The sequence below is a fragment of the Camelus bactrianus genome, chromosome 1, assembly GCF_048773025.1.
Source record: "Camelus bactrianus isolate YW-2024 breed Bactrian camel chromosome 1, ASM4877302v1, whole genome shotgun sequence".
NCBI classification, from domain to species: Eukaryota; Metazoa; Chordata; class Mammalia; order Artiodactyla; family Camelidae; genus Camelus; species Camelus bactrianus.
The window spans coordinates 41716138-41734422 of record NC_133539.1 but is presented as its reverse complement, the minus strand read 5'-3'; the positions used below and the strand labels follow the sequence as shown (position 1 = coordinate 41734422).

General features: G+C 38.7%; 1 protein-coding gene across 4 annotated transcripts in view; it reads left to right on the top strand.

Annotated features, from left to right (window-relative positions):
* The window catches only part of IMPG2 (interphotoreceptor matrix proteoglycan 2), a 66335-nt gene extending 55592 nt beyond the window's left edge, over nt 1–10743 (top strand). For 2 of the 4 annotated variants that reach the window (XM_045503923.2, XM_074362390.1), the window contains exons 15-19: nt 1621–1831; nt 3480–3668; nt 5000–5201; nt 5655–5734; nt 7694–10743. In XM_045503923.2, coding sequence (XP_045359879.2) covers nt 1621–1831; nt 3480–3668; nt 5000–5201; nt 5655–5734; nt 7694–7706 — 695 coding nt within the window. In that variant the 3' untranslated portion in view covers nt 7707–10743. Of the gene's footprint in view, nt 1–1620; nt 1832–3479; nt 3669–4999 lie in introns of all 4 variants that reach the window. The other 2 variants (XM_074362395.1, XM_074362404.1) reach the window with 2 other exon arrangements.
* The last annotated feature ends 7542 nt before the right edge of the window (nt 10744–18285 follow it).

Sequence of the window (18285 nt, the reverse complement as noted above, 5' to 3'; positions counted from 1 at the left end):
TTTGCTAGGGCTGCCATAACAAAGGACCACAAACTGGGTGGTTTGTAACAACAGAAATTTATTCTCACATTGTTTTGGAGGCCAGGAATCCAAATCAAGGTGTTGGCAGGGCCATGCTCCCTGGAAAATCTCAAGAATCCTTCCTTGCCTTGTCCTAGCTTCTGGAGTTCGCCAGTAATCCTTGACATTCCTTTGCTTATAGATGCATCACTGTGGTCTCTGCTTCTGTCTTTATGTGGTCTTCTTTCCTATGTGTCTATGCCTCTGTATCCGAATTTCCCTCTTCTCATAAGGACATCAAATATTGGACTATGGGCCCAACCTAATCCAGTATGACCTCGACTTGATTACATTTACAAAGATCCTATTTCCAAATAAGATCATGTTCTGAGGTTCCGGTTGGACATGAATTTTGGGAAGACACTATTCACCCCAGGACACCCCCCATTCCTGCACAGGGCCAAGAAAGACCAGCTGTAGAGATCCTCTATACTCTGAGGCTACAGATTTTGCAAAATGTCTTTACTCTCCAGAGTGGCAAGGAAATCACTGATTCTGAAAGCAGGATTAATTTATCTGGACACTGAGGGGCTCTGCTCCTTGTTTTTTAACCTCCTCTTAGTCTTCTAAATAAACCTTATGCTCTTCCATATAAATGAGTTTATGGGTCATTTACACTTATTTCCTCTGTGGTATTTATTTCGCCATTTGCCTGTTTGTAGTTCACAGTTTGCCATTCACCAGTGGAGAACTAACAGTGGAACCATGGTAGGACGGAAGACCTATCCATGGTCAATGTCTTACATCATTTTTGACTAGTTTTTGTCCCAATTAATTTTTTTCTTTTTAAGCCTTTGATTTTTTAATTCTTATTTTTATTGAAGTGTAGTTGACTTACAATGTTAGTTTCATGTGTATAGCAAACGCGATTCAGTTATGTCCATATATATATTATTCTTTTCCATTACAGCTTATTATAAGAAATTGAATATAGTTCCCTGTGCTATGTCATTTTCTCTCATCCTATCAATGAAAATTGATATTACTGAGTCCAAAATATTGCTGAGAATAGCCTGAGGAGGTACAGGGCTGATTTATTTTTCTAACATTGGCTTTCACAAATCTTGAGAGTTCTTAGGCTGCTCTTACTGGGCTATATCCATCCCCGAAGCTTCCACCAGTTCTCTGGATTCTGTCGCCCCATTTCATGTTCCCCATGGCGGGTAGGGCATGCAGCATCATGTGCAGAGTGGAGGAGGACTATAGAAGGAAAGGGTTGGTAGAAATGAATGGTACATGAAAACTGTTTAATTTAGATCTACAATTACGTGGATTTTAAAGCTTCTACATGTTCCCTACATAAAACAGGTAGAGGCTCACCTAGGACACTGGGTTTTATGATTTGCCTCTAGGTTTCAGAGAAATTTGATAAAAGCTCATCAATGAAGGATGAGTCAGAAATTTTATTGTGGTATGGGTAGTGATGTATTTCAATGATTCATGAAGGGGGTTGTCCCATGGTACTTTGGATGGGAGAGCCTTCGTAGAGGGGCTTCATGTACCCCAGTTTTTGTATTTTGCTTTTTGTTGTATCATTCTCCTGTTCGTTTGTTGTTTTAGGTGATCAAGCCAACCCTTGCAAGTTTCAAGCCTGCAATGAATTTTCCGAGTGTTTGGTCAACCCCTGGAGTGGAGAAGCAGAGTGCAGATGCTACCCTGGGTACCTGAGTGTGGAAGAACTGCCCTGTCAGAGTCTCTGTGATCTACAGCCTAACTTCTGCTTGAATGATGGGAAGTGTGACATTATGCCTGGACATGGGGCCATTTGTAGGTATGTTGTAGTTAAAGGTTTTGGCTTTACAAGGTTATAGATACTTCCTGTGAAGAAAAGGGGTCTGCACCTGTGATATTAGGATAATCACAATATTTATTATAGAGGTTATATCTAGATAATACATGTGTGCCATCTAGTTCTCGTGTGAAGACTGAGTCAATTAATAGACCCGAACTATACCCAGTTCAATAGGTTATTTTATCTTATGCTTTTAGGGAGCTGTAAGAAGAACATTGTCTAGTGGCCTATAGGGAGGATGGAGAGCAGTCGGAGGTCTTATGTTTGCTAGTGGTGATGATAAGGCAGTTGGTGCTCGACTTAGCTTCAAGCATATCAGCACTTTACACTGTGTCTGAAACGGAATTTTATTGTTCTTTTGGGGTGATGTTCTTAATGGATTTGGGCTGTTCTTAGTCCTACTGAGTATTCAAAAATAAAGAAAAGCAAGTATTTAAAGTTGTGGCAAGTTTATTTTATGTATCTAAGATCCACTTTTTAATGATAGAACCAAAGAAAATGCAGCAGGCAGATGACCAGATTTAGGTAGCCTTCCCTGCCTACTCCCCTTAAACAGAGCAGAGCAAATCAACCTCCCAACCACACCCAAAGTCACATGCTGGAAAGGGAGAGAATGCTGAGAATAAGCAGGGGAAACATAAATGAGAGGACAATTTGTGAATGTCAAAAAGGGCAAGCATTCGCACTGATGCCCAAAATAGAGGAAATAGGTGGAAATGATTCAGACTTTTCTACATGTAAAGGTATAAAGTTTAGCTAGAAAACTACTGGGAAAAATAGTCTCTCAATTTCCAAAGAAATTAAGATTATTTTGAAAAGCAGTGATTGCTGCTCTGGGACTTGAAGATGTTTTTGCACCGGTCTGTGGCCGTGGGGCCTGGGGGATCTCTGCCATGCAGTGAAAAGGACATGAGGAGTCTGGAGACGTGGCTTCCAGAGCAGCTCTGTGGCTAACTAATTGTATGACCTAACACCAGTCATTTTCCTTCCTGGGCCTGTTTTTCATTATCTATAAATAAGGAAGTACTTTCTTTAAGTCTAGTCAGTCTTTTATTCAGACTTTACAGGTAGTCACTGAGGACCTCCTGGGTGGATATCAGGCACTATACACAGCTTTAAATCTTATCATTTAACCTGTATACTCACATTTTTACTGAGGCTTCATGTGGTGTGCATTTATTTTTCTCTCTTTCCCTAGTCCCACTGAAGATTCTGCTGTTTTTTAAATTAATTAATAATTAATTTTATTGAAGTATAGTCAGTTTAGAATGTGTCAATTTCTGGTGTGCAGCATAATGTTTCAGTCATACATATTCATATATTCATTTTAATATTCTTTTTCATTATAGGTTACTACAAGATATTGAATATAATTCCCTGTGCTATACAGAAGAAATTTGTTTTTTTTTTTAACATCTATTTTATATATAGTAGTTAGTATCTGCAAATCTCAAACTCCCAATTTATCCCTTCCTACCCCCTTCTCCCCGGTAACCATAAGTTTGTTTTCTGTGTCTGTGGGTCTGTTTCCGCTTTGTAGATAAATTCACTAGTGTCTTCTTTCTGCTATTAATTGTTACTGTCAGCAGAGTGCTTGTGGTTGGGACTTGGTCACCTGTCATTCCAGGTGCCGGGTGGGTGAGAACTGGTGGTACCGCGGGGAGCACTGTGAAGAGTTTGTGTCCGAGCCCCTGGTGATAGGCATCACCATCGCCTCCATGGCTGGACTGCTCCTCCTTTCTTCTGTGGTCATCTTCTTCATCATCAGGACTCTTCAAGCTCAATATGCTAGGAGAGACAGGGAAGGGCCCTTCAGGTAACTAAGGAGAATGTTCCTTCTGTTCATTCATTTTGTGCTTACTTTGTGCCAAATACTGGACAAGGATCTGGGTGGAGGGGAGAGAGCATATAGTTGAGTAAAAACATGGTCCCTGTCCTCAGAGGGTGTCAAACTGGAAGCAAACATAAGTGACAGCATGGATAAGATGCTAAGATGCCTAGGTAAGGGGTGAATTTTTTTTTGTCTAGGGGAGGGTGTCTTAGAAGTTTTAATGATGGTTGTGATATTTAGCTGGACAGAAGAGTAGATGTTTGCTGCAGCGGGTGGGTGGGAAACTTTCTAGCTAGTTGAATGAGCATGAGCACCATCAGGAAGGCATGCAGGAATCTCCCTGCACACATTGAGTGGGGCCAGAATGCCTGTTTCATGGTGGGGGAGGGGTTGGAAGGGTGACAGGGTTGAAGTGAAGACCAAATCTGTTAGTATGTTCCCGTTGGCTCATTCCAGTGGTAATGAGACAGATTTTAAATCTAGGTAAGAACTTGGCAAGAAGTAGAATCTGGTTCTCTTTTTAGTTAAGTGTAGCTTCACTAAGCTTGTTCTTGCTACACTAGCAATGCAAGGACCTTTGGGGTTGTGTTGTGATGACAATCCCTGGTTGTACTTCACTTCTGTGATTCTAGAGTCCAAGAGTGCTTCTGCTGCAGGTCTGGGTGACCTTCCCTTACCCTCCGGCTTGGCTAAGGAGGCACCTCTCCTAGGTTCCTTGGAACACCCAGGACATAATTCTATTATTATACTTTTTGTTGAGTCTTACTTTGCATTTGACTGTAATCTTATGCTGGAGAGGGATTCCAACAAATTCTTTGTATCATTTGCATCTAGAACAGTCCTAGGCACATAATCAAAGCTCAGTAAATATTTGTAGACCTGAATTGAACTTAGTTGAAGCACATTCCCCCTGTATTTATATTTCTATTAGAATTTTTGTGTGGTTACACATTGATTTTTTTATTTGTCTCCTCTGGGAATGATGGAGCTATATTCATTTAAGGACCTACTAAATATTGCCAGGCCTGTTTTTCCATCAGTATTTATTGAGTATTAGGTACTGGGGGGCAAATAAAGATGAATGAGACATGGAATAATTCCCCAGGACACTTGCCATGTAGTTGAGGAGACAATAATGATAACACCTGATAAATAATTTTTGAGCTTGATCTGGATATTTTTCACGGACCCTTCCCCCACCCCCCTTTCCCACCCCATTTGTATCCAGAAATCTTGCTCCAAGTAAGTAGTCTTCCAAGTAGCTGAGCATCCAAAGAAGATGCTCGTCAATCACACTTTTCTTCTTGTGGCTCCAGCAGGCAGCCTGACAGCCTCTCATCCGTGGAAAGTGGCGTGAAGCACAACCCTGTGTTTGAAAGTCACGAGGCTGCACTCGAGCAGTACGAGGGACCCTACCCTCTGCGTCCCTTCTACAGCTCTGCAGGCAGAGAGATGATTGGTGGTCTGAGCAGGGAAGAAATCAGACAAATGTATGAGAGCAGTGAGCTTTCCAGGGAGGTAGGAAACTTGGATTTTCTGTTACTGCTCTGCTGCTGTGTATGTTGTGTGTGTGTGTGTTCATGCACATACATGGGCTTCAAGAAAGGCTGAAAATTACTTTGTGATTAGTTTTTTACCTTATGGCATCTCCCAGGCAATGTGGTATGTAGCAAGTATATAATTCTGAGCTCTACCTTATTCCCCACCTGCTGGTTCCTTTTATCCTTATTAGCAAGCCCCTCCTCCTCCCTTTCCTCCTTAGAAACCCTTACCTGTGTTACTGTTACTCAGAGCAGTTCAGGTAGTGGCCACACCCTCTATTTTTCTGAAATGGCCACTGTTTTTCTATTGCTCTCCCCTGGATAGCCTCAAAGGCCACCATTACTTACAAAAATTAGAACTCTTTTTAAAAAGGCCATTGAAGTTTTTCTTCTGCAAAGCCTCTTTTCCTCTTCTTTCTTTTTTTTAAAGGAAATTGAAGAAAGAATGAGAATTTTGGAACTGTATGCCAGGGATCCTGAGTTTGCAGCTTTTGTGAGAGAACATCAAATGTAAGTGTTTGAAACAGCGCCCTCACCCAGATTCTGAGGGGGCTTCCCTTAGAGTAGTGCCTCAGGCGTGAACACGTAACTCCTGTCCACGTGACACGGGTTTCTGTCATAACCAGTGTTTGCTGGGTTCTTTACAGTTCATACACTTCCTCACAGGTTACCTCATTTATTCCTCCCCACACCTTTGGAAGGTGAATGTTTCTTTTTTATGTTTTATGAATGAGGAAAGGAACCCTCAAAGCGATGGAAGGACCTACATAAGATCATGATGACAGCAAATGCCAGAGAAGATCGAAAACTAAGACACTCTGTGCTCTGGCCTAGGGCTTCCTGGGCTCTGTCCTATTTTCTCTTTTTTTGAGGGGGGAGGGGAGGTAATTAGGTTTATTTAATTATTTAATTATTATTATTATTTAGTGGAAGTACTGGGGATTGAACCCAGGATCTCGTGCATGCTAAGCACGCCCTCTACCACTGAGCTATACCTCCCCCCTGTCATATTCTCTCTGATTTCTGTAGGTGTCACCCATCTGAGTAGCCATAAATCGTCACATATTTTAACATATCCTTCCTTTTCCATCTTTGTGGATACTTTTAAGTATACTTTGAATGACACACATCTCATTACAGTGTATCTCTTCCTCAGTCAAATTCATCTTCCTTTTCATTTTTTTTCTGTTGCTTTTTTCAGCATGCATTTTGGGCAAGTGTCTGTAGTTTTTTTTCCTTTGTTCCTCAGAATCCATAACCAGGTATACATTATAAAAATAAACTATCTTGTAAAGAGACCATTCATGGATGTTAATTGAGTGTAGTGGGTGGGGTTATAATTTGGCTTTGATATTTTGTCTCTCAGCTGCCTTCACAAAGGTCCTTCCTTATGGACGGGTCTCACCCAGCACAGATATCAGCACCTGGCTTTTAGAAGAGAAAAACCAGAGCAATTCAAGCCTACTTACAGAAGAAATGGATAAAGGGTCAGGATAACCCATGTGGTTCTGATTGGAGCCTCTGCTCCTTTGCTCCAAATCCCTTTTGTCTGATAGGCAGCCCCTCACCCATGGTTCCTCTGATAGGAAGGGACGAATTGACACCTAGGGAAACTAAGGAAGGTACTTTTCTAAGTCTGTATGCGTGGTGGAGACTCCTTTGAAAAAAATCTAAGCATCTGATTTGGTCCAGGGAAGGTGCTGCCAACCTTGCTGAATGCTTTCAGAGCAGTATTACTGGGATCCTGCCTTTTAGACCAGGATACCCACTCATCCCTCTATCTCTAGTCCACAGGTGGCCTGTGGCTCCACTTCAGTGGTATCCAATAGAAAAAACGTGACTGATGGTTTTATCTTTTCTACGACCCTGTATAAGCCCTTCAGAGCCATCTGCATTCCCTGACTTAAAAATGCACCTCATCTAGATTAAGAAATACAAAGAGAGGATCCAGAAAAGCCTAATTAGGAACAGATTGACCCCATGCTTCAGTTTCCTCGGGTAAACTATCTAGCATTAAAATATTCCCCCAAAAATCCATATAAAAAAGAAGATTTAAGCAAGAAGACCCAGTGAAACAAAAGAATGTTCACATAGACACTAAAACTTTAAGGGAGTTGTTCATAAAGGGAAGATGGCATTGAAAAAAATGTTAGGTACAGAATCCATAAATTTTCAGTTTGCACTTAGTCTCAGAGTTTTTAATCTACCAATAGCCTGAGAAAATATTAATGAACTTTAGGATTCAGTAAAAGCATTACATGGTCTTGGTAGAGTGGATTCTTTTTTTTTTTTTTAACTTATCAAAGCACAGGATAGCTTTCCTGCAAAGAAAGAAAATAGAAAATATTGGTGATTTTTAGGAACACAGCATGGCTATATATTACACCAAAAATACATTTCAGTACATTCTGGCTTTTTTCAATTAATTGCTATTTCTTTCTTTCTTTCTTCTTCTTTTTTTAATGGCAGGGAAGAGCTTTAACCAAAAGTCCTATTTTGCAACGGACTAGAAGCCTAGAGAAAATGGAATCACTCTTTACCTGTGTCATGTAATTAGCCTGGATTCCGAACTCTGTTGGAAGAAGAGTTTTCTATTAAAAAAAGTTAAACTGGGGGCACAATTTATTTTTCTAGTTTAAAATTTCAGAATGCAGTAAGAGATGTGACAAGTTTTAAGCCTACAAAGACCAGAAGTTGTATTTAAAGGAATTCAAAACTGTATGAATTCTAGAAAGGATTCTGTAAGGAAAAAGCCAGGCCTGGGAGTTGGGTTGCATTTGCTGTCTGCTTCTGAGCCTCTGAGGGTGTCTCTTAGTAACTAATGATGCCTCGGGCTTCCCCGCAGGAAGGTCAGGTGAGACTATTACGGAGGAAGGTAGGCTTAGTAACTGAGTCTGTAGTAGCAAGTTTGCTATTGTCAGGTGGAATGAGACGACTTTGAAGTAATTTTAATATAGTTTATGGCCAAACATTCATCTAACTAAATACTAAGGTTTTGAGGGGAATCAAACTGCTAAAGAAAAAGCAACCTTTTTGCTGCAGTATAGATTTAGACCTGTACATTGTGCTCCTACCAGAATTTTAAATTTCCTGAGCCTGTTAATCAAGACCACATTATTATGTTAATTATGTTAATATCCTGTTTTTTTCCCCCTGCTATCAAGGACAATACATATCATAAAGGTTACAGGCTTTTTGTTAGAGTAAAGATGAATTGAACCACATGGACAGGGAAGGAGTGGGTATCGGGTCAAGACCACAGCGCTGAGAATATACTTTGCTGATTGATGCGTGGACTGAGTCAGAACCAGTGGGTTCCCTGACTCTGTTTCTGAAACCTAAAGGTGTCCTGGGCAAATCTGGGATCTTCTGTAGTTTCTCGTGTATTAATTTCAAAAGCAGCACTTGACTTCCCCGTGTGGTGTAGGTTAGTTTGTTTGCATTGCTTCTTTGTGTAATAACTGTGTCTCAGTTCATTCCTGCTTACATGAAACACAGCAGGACTTTTATTGCAATTAAAATTTTTAAAAAAGTTTTATAGGTAGGAAAAGTCCACATCTTATATAAATTTTAACTGAAAAAGTAGAAATTTTCCTCTTTCCTAATACTTTTTGAATGGTAGCTTTGGAGCGGGCAGGGAGAGGGTCCAGTAATTATCACTATCCGTCTTGTTGTGTACGCAGATAGGTTATTGTTGATACAGGTGTTTTATGTTAGATATCTTCATGTTAGTCAAAAACAGTCTTAAACATTTTGATTTCTTTGTGACCAGATGTAACTGACCAGGGGTAGGTTGGCCATAAGATAAAATACCTGGTTCACTTTTTTTTCCCCTCAACTTGATGACTGCCAATTTCACTCAGTATGAAGACACCAGAAACTAAATCTCTGGGGTGAGTACATGCCACAGTAAAGCTACTGAAAGCCTTGAAGATATCCAGATATTTTGCAACGTATGTATGGGTAACAGGTCTTGTGAGTGTGTGTTTTTGTAGGTAGGTAATTCCCTTATCTCAGTAATTTCTTTCATTCCCTCCCCTAATAATGGATTCTCTATAAGTTCAGCATAGATACAAGCCACTGCTGGGACATTTTCTACTGGGTGAATTTGAAAGGGAATTGATAATTATCTTTAAAGCATTTTAAATGTTAATGACATTTGTCACTACTTAATGTTTAATTTAATATTTCTAAAACTTTCTAAGATTTCTGTTGAAGATTCTAAACTTTTTCCCCTAAACCTACTCGTGTTAGGTGAAAAAAAGTTGTTTTTTTTTTTAATCATAAATTAACCCTAGAAGGCAACATTTTGAACGTCTGCTTGCTGGGGGAGTTCAGATGGAGGTGAAGTGGGTGAAGCGCAGGTCACCACGTGGAACACTTAGGAGAAGCACAAACTCAGCTGAAGGAGGATTGTTTTCCAAGCAGTGAAGTGGGAGTTTGAGAATTCTGACTCGTCTCTGTCTCTGATTTCCATTTGTATGAACTTTTCATGCAAGAGCTAATCGTGGGTCTCCATGAATGTCTGTTCCACATCGTTGAAAAGGAGGGGATTCCTAAACTCTCAAGGAGAGAACTGAGGGCCTCAGTTCAGGAATAAAGACTTTGGCCCTTGCTTTGTTATAACTGAACCACAGTGAGAAACATCAGAGAATGAAGTTTCCACGATGAGGATCCACTGATGGGCACATCTAAAGAGCTAAAAGAGCTATCCGTCTGACAGGACAAACTACCCTGAAAGAGCTTCTTTTCAAAGGAGCTTTTCCCAAGGTAATTTAATGGCATATAGTCATTTGAAAGTATTAAGCTAAGCTCTCATTTGGGCTGTGTGATTGAGGAATGAAATGTTCTGATTATTAGGATGTTCTTATTAATCTAGCAGTATAATATTCAATACAACTATCACCTTATTTAAAAATAATTAAACGCAGTTAACAGTAAAAGTGCATGATAAAGAACTCAAACTTTTTTGGGGTGATTTGTAAGGTGCTTTGGAGTCTTGTAGATATAGCCTTTATAACTGAATGTCCCTACATGATTCTTATTTTCATGGGTTCTGGATAAAAGGGAGTTTATTTGATAAGTAGGACTCCATTTGCACCATAGCAGTGTTTTAAGGGTATTTGTTCATATTTATGTGCTCCAAAGTCCCATTTCCTTTATGTAATAAAACAAGTGCAGGTTTTACCTGATTTTATTCCCACCGCTTTGTTTTTTTCTTCTGTAGTATCTGTTCATGGGTTGGCTGCTCCCCTCCCCAACCCTTTCTGTTTTTTAACACATGGTAAAAGTGTAACGGAGTCAAACAACCCTGACTTAATATTACTTCTGAAAAAAGATGAAAATTGGAGAAATATTCTTTATAGGCTCTAAAACCATTTTGGCTCAGATATGATACCTGATGTAGTTACTCATTTGCATGCGTGTTTCGTAAGTTTGCCTTCTTCCATCTCATGACTTTTTGGCACCTAGTATCTCTGTGTCATTTCCATGTTTTCAATAAAGGATACTTTGACGTCGATCAGCCTGTGAATTGAATTTTCACTTTCAAATGGGAAAACAAGTTAACATATCTAGTCCATAAAGAAACAACTGATTTAGGAATAACTTATCTTTATTAAATTGAGATATTTTAGCCAAGAAAAATATGGGTCATTTTTTTTTTCCCCGAAAACGTTTCTAACAATTCCCAGTAGAGATGGGTGGGGCCAGTCTTTCTTATTGACCATCCAGCTGCAGTGAGTCATGGATCCTAGCTCATTCTACTCCCGAGGGTGCAATGAATGCAGAAAAATGGTGTGAAGGTCATAGTCCTCAAATCAATTGCATTGTGTTCCACAGACAATCCTGGCTCAAGGTGGAATGTGGGAGGGTACTAGAAAGTAATTGGTGATGTAAAGAATCTGCCTAGAAATTTGCTTGAGTCATGCATTTTATAGAACCTTACACTATGCCTATGGGTTAACAAGACACACTTGTTAAAATCACTCCCCTCAGTAATAAGACACAGGTTAAAACACTCCCCTCAGCCACACAATTTATAGCTACAGCCTATTTTAAATGATTCCTTATCCTGTCTTTTTCTTCACTTATATTTAATTGCTTGTTTAGTGATTAAGGGCATAAGTAGGAAAAATGTAACCATGATATCAGAGAATAAAGATATAATTATGTATTCAGACTATGTAATGATTCTGAAGTGATCATATACATACTATATGTTTAGTATGGAGTATGGGTATTGAAGGATTTTTCTTTTTCATCTTGTTTATAATGACATTGTACATAAAGCATGGGTCAGATAAATTCAGGTTACTGCACTGTTTTCTTGAAATTTTCTTAAGACTAGCTAATTAGAAATAAAAAGTTTTGTCTTTATGTATATAAAAGGGTCTTTTCCTCATGCATATAATTGTGCCATCCATTTTCATCATGAATAAACTTCTCTTTCAAGAACCTCCCTACATTTTTTTTTATCAATTAGAAAAAAACACTGTAGATCATAGGAGTAGTTCTGTGTAATTACCACTAAAAGATACACACAGTGTGAGCCTGGTGTGGGAATGATAATCATTCTTTGATTAATCTCTGTAGTGAGGATCTCAGAGAATTGGAGACAAATCCAGAGCCCATTTGTTGCCGCAAATTTTGTGGACAGTTAATGATGCTGAGTTATTACTTTGCCTCTCATGAACTTTATTCTTTCAAAGTCTTAGAAACTTTCATTCCCCCCTGCCATCTGCTTAAGGCAGGGATGGAAGGAAAACTGATAGAGCTGATTAAAGGAAGATTAGGAGTGGGTAGCTGGTATCAGCTGTCAAGAGAAGGGATTGGTGACCTGTCTAAAAGAGAACAAGAAGGCACATCCATGGTGTAACAGTAGTCTAAAGAAATTTTGCATAGGAAGGCGAGCAACCACTCACCTAAACATCGGCACAGAAACCTCAATTTTCAGTTTTTTCCTTCCTATATTTGCATGATGTCTTGCTAGCAGGAGGGCTTGAGAAAGTCCTAAATCAGTCTTAGGAAAGAGGAGGGTGGTCCTGATTTGATTCCAAAGACTGTATTATAAAAACATGAAGTGGGAGAAATGTGTCTAATAAATACCTGTTGATTGCTTAGTGACCTAGATTTAGAAGAAACAGTGAATAATAATCCTGTTTTTAAAAAATTGTATTAATTTTTTTGTTGATGTATAGTCAGTTACAATTTCTAGTGTATACTTTCTTTTTCATTAAAGGTTATTATAAGATATTGAATATAGTTCCCTGCTATACAGAAGAAATTTGTTTTTTTATCTGTTGTTATATATAGTGGTTAAAATTTACAAATCTCGAACTCCCAAATTTATCCCTTCCCACCCCCTTTCCCCTGGTAACCATTAAGATTGTTTACTATGTCTGTGAGACTGTTTCTGTTTTGTAGATGAGTTCATTAGTGTCCTCTTTTTTCTTTTTTTTTTTCTTTTGTTTTTTTTTTTTAGATTCCACATATGCATGATATCATATGGTATTTTTTTTCTCTTTCTGGCTTACTTCATTTAGAATGACAATCTCCAGGTCCACCCATGTTGCTGCAAATGGCATTATTTTATTGTTTTTTTTATGGCTGAATAGCATTCCATTGTATAAATATACCATAGCTTCTTTATCTAGTCATCTGTCAATGGTTGTTTAGGTTTTTTCCATGTCTTGGCTATTGTAAATAGTGCTGCCATGAACACTGGGGTGCATGTATCTTTTATAATTAGATTTCCCTCTGGATATATGCCCAGGAGTGGGATTGCTGGGTCATATGGTGAGTCTATTTTGAGTTTTTTGAAGAATCTCCATGCTGTTTTGCATAATGGCTGTGCCAAACTACATTCTCACCAGCAATGTAGGAGGGTTCCCTTTTCTCCACAGCCTCTCCAGCATTTATCATTTGTGGACTTTTGAATGATGGCCGTTCTAACTGGTGTGAGGTGATACTTCATTGTAGTTTTGATTTGCATTTCTCTGATAATTAGCGATATTGAGCCTTTTTTCATGTGCCTATTGGCCATTTCTATGTCTTCGCTGGAGAATTGCTTCTTTAGGTCTTCTGCCCATTTTTGGATTGGGTTGTTTGTTTTCTCTTATTAAGTTGTATGAGCTGTTTTTATATCTTTGAAATTAAACCTTTGTCAGTTGCATCATTTGCAAATATTTACTCCCATTCCATAGGTGGTTGTTTTGTTTTACTTATGGTTTCCTTTGCTATGCAAAAGTTTATAAGTTGAATTAAGTCCCACTTGTTTATTTTTGCTTTATTTCTTTTGCCTGGGTAAACTGCCGTAGGAGAACATTGCTAAGATTTACGTCAGAGAATGTTTCACCTATGTTTTCTTCTAGGAGTTTATATAGGTTTAAAGGTTTATATAGGTTTTAAAGTAATAACCCTGTTTTTAATAAGTCTGGTCAGGACAAGCTGTAGTCACTCTGAGGTCACATGTTTACCATGTGGGTCCACTTTCTAGGTCCTTCTGAATGTATGTCCCTTTTGAGATAATCCCTGATGGGCTGTGTCCCATGAACTAACATTTAAGGTGTCTTCTTACCAAAACACACACATATCTTTTGTTCTACTTTTTTTTCAGTACAAGTGAATCTATGCTAATGTAATAATAAATGTTAAGGAATCATGTTTTTCCAAGTAATGCCAACATTGTATGTGGGATTTCTGGAAATAATTTATTATTCCAAATGAATAACTAATTTGTCAATATTGTCAATATTGTACACATGGCAGGTTTGGGGAAGAGTATGCATATTTTTAGCAGGTGGGCCTTTGAAGGAGCTTTCCAACCTCCCCCTAGCTGCCCTGTCTTATATGCCTTTCTCTGTACCGTGTGTCTTCTTCTATTCCATTATTCATCAAAGCTGTGTGGTAATTTTTTATTTATCCCATTAACTTCCCACTAAACTGAATTCTTTGATGTTGGGGCCACATCTTGCTCATTTATTATTCACGAAACCAAAGAGTGCTTGATGCAGAGTTGGTCTACAGTAGCTGTTAATTCAGTTAGCTTGAGATAATGGGTCATACGTAGGTATCTGTTTTACGACCAGCAAGCAGCTGATTATTTTGAAATCAGTGAGGGGTTTACAGACCATTTAAAAAATGATTTATAGAGACTTAAAAATAATCCTAAATGTTTTAAGGGATCAGATTCATACATTTATATCAATCTTATCATTGAGTAATTATCAGATTATAAAGTAGTAAGCATTTTACAAAATCCTAGCAGAATGTATAAGCTACTTTGAGATGTCTGTCTGCCTTTCTTAACCACGGGCTCAGGGAGGAAGGGAAGACAAGGCAAAGAAGTACACTAGTGTGGGAGTGGTGCTGGATAGAAGGAAAAGGTTCAAAGATTTGGGAGCTGGTGGGTTTGTAGGAACAAATCTGACTGTCCTTTCTGTTGATGGATTTGGGAGAATGATGCCTATAGAAGGCACTGCTTAATCTTAAAAAAAAGTTTTTAAAAGTAATTTTATTCCTTGTTTCTATTTCTTTATTGTGTAGGGCAGAATAAAATAAAGGCACGAGGGAGCGGGGCGTGGGTGAAGGTGTGACTTAGTTCTCCCCTCACTGCCGTGAGGGGGGATGAGCAGTTGGTTCAGCCTGTCCGTTTTAAGTTCTCGTGATTATCTTTCATGAGAGTTGGTGATGATACGCTTTCAAAATTGATCTTGCTCGTCCTGCACATAGCGGCAACCAATTTTGGTATTTCCTCTCAGTTTCCCAAGGTTTACCATGAGGGGAAGGTTGCTTGTCTTCCCATTTAAATAACTTAATTCTAGCAGAGTGGCTGGTGTCCCTGTGCACCAAAGGAAAGTCCCTGAGAAGAGACCGCGTCATGCCAGCTTCCTCCAGGACATCCTTCCTCTTGTGTGATGCGGGTGTTTGGAAGCATCTGTTTGGCTCCGTGCCCCCAGGGGATGGGTATTAGTCTTGCTCAGTGTTATGTAATTGTCAAATATTCAATGAGGGTGATACTGTGGCTCCTATGAAACCATCAGAGGTTTGTGTGATAACAAAAAAAAAAATGTTAAATATTTTCTTTCCTGTAATGAATGAAGGAAACACATTTTTGATTCAGATTTTAAATTACTCTTTCTTGTAAGGGACAGAAAAATAAACCATTTAGAAACTTTTCAGAGTTTGAGAAAAGACAAAGTTATAATGGTCTAAAAACAGATACTGGTTTAATTTCTAACTGCTTTTTAGCAATAATTTGTTAAAATGACCCTCTCCCTGCCTTTTTTTTTATTTCATCATGGATACCACTTTTCTGTTTTTGAAGTTTTTATATGAAAGCTTTTGCAAAATATTTTTTTTCACAAAGAATCTGTGCTTTCTGATATCTTAGTGCCATATTTCTATAAATGAGAGAAGGTTGATGACCTCAATTAAAAGTTTATTTACCTTTTATTTTTTAATGTTCTCTGGATTTGGAATGTGACAGATAAAATAAGCATCTAGCTCTTACTCTACCATTTAGGGACAGTTTCATTTTAGATGAATAAATCAATAATTCATCAATAATTCATGTTGCAGTTTCTCCTGGGAAAATGGATTTAATGGCCTGTTTCCAGGGCAGGTGATACTCCTCAAAGTGTCTAGATGAGGAGGCTGTCAGGTTGGAATTGCACCTTTAAAATGTTGCCTGTTTCTTTTAAAAATGTAAGTGTAAATATAACATTTCTAGAGAAATTTATTTTCCTTATGAAGTGCTCTCCATGGCAGTAGTGGAATGATCTCTCTTCCTCGTAAAAGAAAGCTCAAAAACACATGTTGAGGGTTGGAAATACCTTCTGTTCAACACTGTGAGCCAGGGGAGGTTTTTCCATTGCTTCACTTTTTCTTATTTTACTGTCACATTTGCCAATGATGTTTCAAAATCAGAACTCAACTTGGAATGACAAAGCTGCAAGCTTAAACGGACTTTCCATTAATGAACAGGTTTAGACATTATTCTATTTTGAGGACAGTCTTAAATTAATTTTGACTTAGAAATATAAAATTGATGGTTTGGAAAGATCTATAATGTCAGGTGATTCTTTTCAGTTTTATTAAACTGAGATGGAGAGAGCAGGTATATGGTACTGTTAGTGAGCATGTTATAAAACCACTGGCTTTGCCAGTATTTCTTCAGTGCTCAGTGGGGCTCAGGCCCCACTGATTGATAGCATTTAATCATTTCTTCTTGTCCTTGGCCTGTGACACACTGCACTGTTCTCCATGTAGATGTTTACATCAGGACCTCACAGTGACCCCCGCGTGGGAGGGCTCAGCAGTGCACCAGGTGAAGGCCAGATCCTTGCTGTCTGTTTCAGAACTCACTGGGGAAAGATGAGAGTTACGTGGCAACCAACAGAGAGAAACACATTAACTTGCAATGCAGTTGCTCCAGGGTTTCCATTTAATTGTCTTAGAAAGTTTTGTCCCCAGTACAGTTTGATTTAGAACAGAAGATTAGGTTAAACAGTTACCTAAATTGTTCACTGTTGAAGCCATCTTTTATTGACAAATTATGTAAATCGAAACAATGTTTTTAACCTCTCAACTTTTATACTGATTTAAGGGGCAGATAATATCACCATTCCCAAGTTATAAAACTGTTCCTCAGAAGCAGAAACAGGAAGTAGAATGTCTTGAGAATGTTCCTACTTGAAGTTTCCTTTTTATTTTCTAGGAGACTGGAAAATACAGTAATTCTAGCCAACAGAGGTGGTCATGAGACTTGATTTTCTAGTATTAGTCTGCTTGCCAGAACCTAGACTATGTCGTGCAGCATTCACAAGCCACCCAGCCCTGGAAACCTAACTCCTGTTTCAGCCACTGAGGGGGAGGGAGGTGCTTTTGTGTTGATGGGAACATGGAATGTCTCTACCTGGCCCTTCCTCTTAATGTGATTTCTGGTCCCTCCACATGTTTTGAGTTGCTCATGGCTTCTAGCTCTGGCATCCTCTTCTCTCCTGGCTTTAGTGACCTGTGTGTACTCGTGGTTACTATGTGAGCTCAGTGTCTGCGCTTCAAAGCCATCACCTTCACACAAATCTTGTGTCTGAGGCTCTGCTGTGCAGTGTTGAGTAGACAGGAGGGCATATCGGGCTGAGTGGTTGCAAACAGAGGCTGAGAGTACTATCTGTTATTAAAGTGGTGAGTAGAGACATGGCATATAAATAATATGACATCTTTCCTCCTCACCCCTAAACTAGACATTCTACTTAAGATGAACACTAAAAAAAAGAAACTCATCTGATCTATATGTGAATATTATTATCAAATTTACATTCCCAAAGGAATCCAGTTTTTATAAAGATATTGTGGTTCTTTTTCGTATGCCTGTTTTTGAAAGCCTGCTACTTGTTTGAGTGTCTTCTGTGATTCTGGAGTTACTGAAAAATATGAGAATTGGCAACCTTCATTGACCCATGGTAAAAGTTTATGTCTTCCTGACAGGTAGGCAGGTTTCCTTGCACTCTTATTTAATCTGGGTTTGGAGAATGCAAAATAACTTCTGTGTTTGTCTAGTCAAAGCAAAAAGTAAATGAAGGTGAATTTGCTACATGAAAAGTCACCTAGTTATCTCAGGATTAATCCAGTCCCACAGGAATTCAAAATTGTGGGGCCTCACAAACAGCCATTTACATAACAAAATTTAATGTGATGGACTAGAAAAAAGAAGAAATGTCAGCCTTTCTGAGTTTCCCCCTTTTTAGGGACATCGCCCAATTAATGATGCAACAGTAATTTTGAACCAAAAGACAGCTGAGAAATGCGTCTTTTCTTTTTTAAGATAGTTTAAACGTATTTTATAGAATAATAAGTAGTCCTTTGAAGAGAACTTTGAAAATACAGAAAAATGTAAAGAAAACAACTTATCCACAGTCTCCCTCCAGATATAGCCATCATGATTTTGATGTCTTTCTTGCTAGTCTTTTTTCCCACATAATGTCTTTTAAGTTATTAGAGCTATACTCCCCTCCCCCTTTAACCTTAAATTACACAAAGAGCATTTTCATTAAAAAGTT